At 56.0% G+C, this 2810-nt stretch overlaps 1 protein-coding gene across 1 annotated transcript; it reads right to left on the bottom strand.

The window, feature by feature from the left end:
• Positions 1 to 541: 541 nt before the first annotated feature.
• CSUI_003321 (iron-containing superoxide dismutase) lies at positions 542 to 2620 on the bottom strand. Its single transcript, XM_068063519.1, has 3 exons — positions 1507 to 2620; positions 1015 to 1383; positions 542 to 891 (listed from the first exon to the last, which is right to left on the bottom strand). Exons 1-3 carry the CDS (start codon positions 1688 to 1690, stop codon positions 794 to 796), a joined length of 651 nt encoding a protein of 216 aa, XP_067924505.1. The 5' UTR covers positions 1691 to 2620; the 3' UTR covers positions 542 to 793.
• Positions 2621 to 2810: the final 190 nt, after the last annotated feature.

The following is a 2810-nucleotide window of genomic DNA, read 5'->3' as shown; positions in this document are numbered from 1 at the left end:
TTGGCGAACTGCAAGCGGCTGACGTGACGTGCTTCCTGGAGGGCTTTGAGGTCACCCGCGCCGTAATGTAAGAGGATGCAGGCCATCCGTGGCCCGATGGAGCCTGGCCACTCCTCGCAGTCCTCTGGCGCCGTGGGCATGTCCGCTGAAGACACTCGAGAAGCATACTACGTGTGAGCGGTCTGTGAACGGTCGGCATAATGGAACTCTCCTGGGGTAAGCTGGCGGCCGCGGTGGAGAAGAGTCGAGTCACTGCGTTCGTGTCGTGCTCACGATACAGGTAACCAACCTCGTTGTGGCGAGAGAGGCGACGTGAGAGTGGGAGATCCTCCATTCCGTTCTCTATCTCCCCCTCAGCAATTCGGTACGCAACACGGCTCTGAAGTGCCAGCCAGCAGTTCGTGATCCGGACGTCGGTCGAAGCAGAAGTGCGGGGTCAAAAGATGTGGCGAAACACGAGAACAAGCACACCCCTCTTGTCGGAGGCTGGAAGTTGCAACGGTGGGGTCATTACAACCGTGTTGCCAGCTACTACGCGCAAGTCATCGGTCATCTCACGGGGCACGCGCCGCCCAGGCGTAAAAAGTGTTCATCCAGATAGTAAACAGGTGCCAGGCCCCCGCTGCTTGACAGAGAACGCTCCCGGAGCACACAGCAGCCGGATCGCCTGTTTTGTCTCTCTCAAACAATACAGTACACGATATCCGACGGGCGGAATGGCCGCCTCCTTAAGACACCTGAAGCCATGCGACACCGACAGCGACAGCTTGCGCGTTACCCAGCTCCTTGCCTTTCACTGGCCCCCACCCATGGCCTGTTCGATCGGTTGCCCTCTCATCGCCTTATCCAGATTCTTGTTAGCGAAATCCCAGTTGACGACGTTCCACCAGGCTGAAGAAGCAAAAACCGTAGCAAACAATACAGTCAAGATGATGGATGGTGTATCTCCCGTAGTGAATAGAAAGTTGTAAGGAGGCAGCTGCAGTTTCACAGTCACCGGGAAAGCAAACTAACCTTTGACGTATGTGGCGCGATCGTTCTGTGTGTCCAGATAATACGCATGCTCCCAGACGTCGCACGTCAGAATTGGGTATTTGCCTTCTGTCATGGGGTTGGCGGCGTCGTGGGTTTGACAAACTTCTAACGCCTTCTTCTGATTGCACCACACAAGCCAAGCCCAGCCCGACCCGAAGTGTGTTGTAGCGGCCTCGCTGAAGGAGTCTTTGAATTTGGAGAAGGACGAGAAACTCTTTCCGATTTGCTCTTTGATCAAGCCTGTTGGCTCGCCCCCTCCATTCGGCTTCATACAGTTCCAGTAGAATGTGTGGTTCCACGCCTGCGCCGCGTTGTTGAAAATGCCTCCGCTAGACTTTCTGATAATATCTGCAAGGACAGCATACAAAAGAATCGCCGCAGTAATATAATCATCGCTCAAGCAGTCATCGTGATTCGTGAAAAGGAGTAACTCTTCACTATCCGTTCCTGACCCGATTCTAATGGACTCACCCTCGAGCGTTTGTTTTTCGAATTCAGTCCCGCTGATCAACTCGTTCAGCTTCTTCACGTACGCAGCGTGGTGTTTATCATGGTGGAACTTGAGCGTGTTCGCGCTGATGTGTGGCTCGAGGGCGTTGTAGCTGTAAGGCAAGTCGGGCAGCTGGAAGGTGGATGACGTGAAAAGGGACGCCATGATTCGCAATCAAGAACAAGGCTTCAAGGTGCCGCAGCTGCCAAGTAACGAATCCTCTCCGGTGCGAAGTCAGGGAGACTGCAAGAACTCTGGGGGCCCAGTGACAAAACGGTCACTGGTTCTGGACCCGGGGGGGGTCTCAGGAAAACTTCAGTAGCAGGGATGACGGATAAGCTCGCTCGCAGAGCAGAATTTGAACCGTCCAGCCAACCCGGTGGAGGTCGCGCGCTGCGCAGGCGCACCCCTGGCCACCCAGGCAAATGCGAGGTGCGGAAGCTCCGGCTGGCCAGCCGCCCCGCCAATTTCCTTCCTGAGAAAGTCGTAGGACACTTAGCATTATTCTTGTTCTCCGCAGACTGGGCTGACATCTACGCACATGAGGATGGTGGGACCACATGTGCGAAGTTGCCAGGCCGGCAGATCTCTTGCGACCTCTCACGAAGGAGTGACCACACAGACCGCGGATGCGGAGACCATCGGGTAAGTGGCCGGGGACACTTCTGTCAAGTGGCGTTTTCAATGACCCCAGAGGCAGTGGTTTCTTTTAGCCGGCCCACAAGCGGCACGAGCAGCTACGGACACTTTTGTCAGCACGGTACCGGACATTTGCTCTCAATGCATCGCAGCATCACCCTCCCCCGCGCCATGCGGCGACACTGGACATCAGTGTGTCCACTGGGGGAACGGTTGTCTTGGGCTAGAAGCCGACAGAGCGGCTCTCACCCCTGCACAGCGGGCCAAAGGAAAAGAAAATGCGGTGTCCGCCCTGTCGTAGGCTCACATTCTCTGTAGTCCGGTCTAGCCGTAGCGACGACCGTTTGCTCAGCGCCGCTAGCCCCGCGAGTGTATGGGAGGGTGACCGGGTTCCAGGTGAAGAACCCTGTGCCATAGTTTCTAATAGCAGGAACCGGGAAGGGGAGGAGGGGCGATAGAAACTCGTCAATGGGAGCATGGCGGTTGGTTAAGAACCCGGGCGGCTCGGATTCGGGAGTGAAACCCGATCAGCCCAAGCCCCATGATTCATGCGCCAGCGAGCCGGAAACATATGTAGAGTTCAGTGATGAAACTGCTATGTATACATACTCAGCAGAAGTGGTGCCTCGATCTGTATCCACCCCCA

Source organism: Cystoisospora suis (assembly GCF_002600585.1).
Source record: "Cystoisospora suis strain Wien I chromosome Unknown contig_1456, whole genome shotgun sequence".
Lineage (NCBI taxonomy): Eukaryota > Apicomplexa > Conoidasida > Eucoccidiorida > Sarcocystidae > Cystoisospora > Cystoisospora suis.
The sequence above is the reverse complement of the archived record's forward strand: the minus strand, read 5'-3'. Positions and strand labels throughout refer to the sequence as shown.

Excerpts from the sequence above, each read along its gene's own strand:
- CSUI_003321 (XM_068063519.1), bottom strand. The coding sequence starts at position 1,690 with ATGGCGTCCCTTTTCACGTCATCCACCTTCCAGCTGCCCGACTTGCCT. Across the intron at positions 1,384-1,506 it reads CGAAAAACAAACGCTCGAGG|ATATTATCAGAAAGTCTAGC; the intron begins GTGAGTCCATTA and ends CTGTCCTTGCAG. Across the intron at positions 892-1,014 it reads TCGCGCCACATACGTCAAAG|CCTGGTGGAACGTCGTCAAC; the intron begins GTTAGTTTGCTT and ends TTGCTTCTTCAG.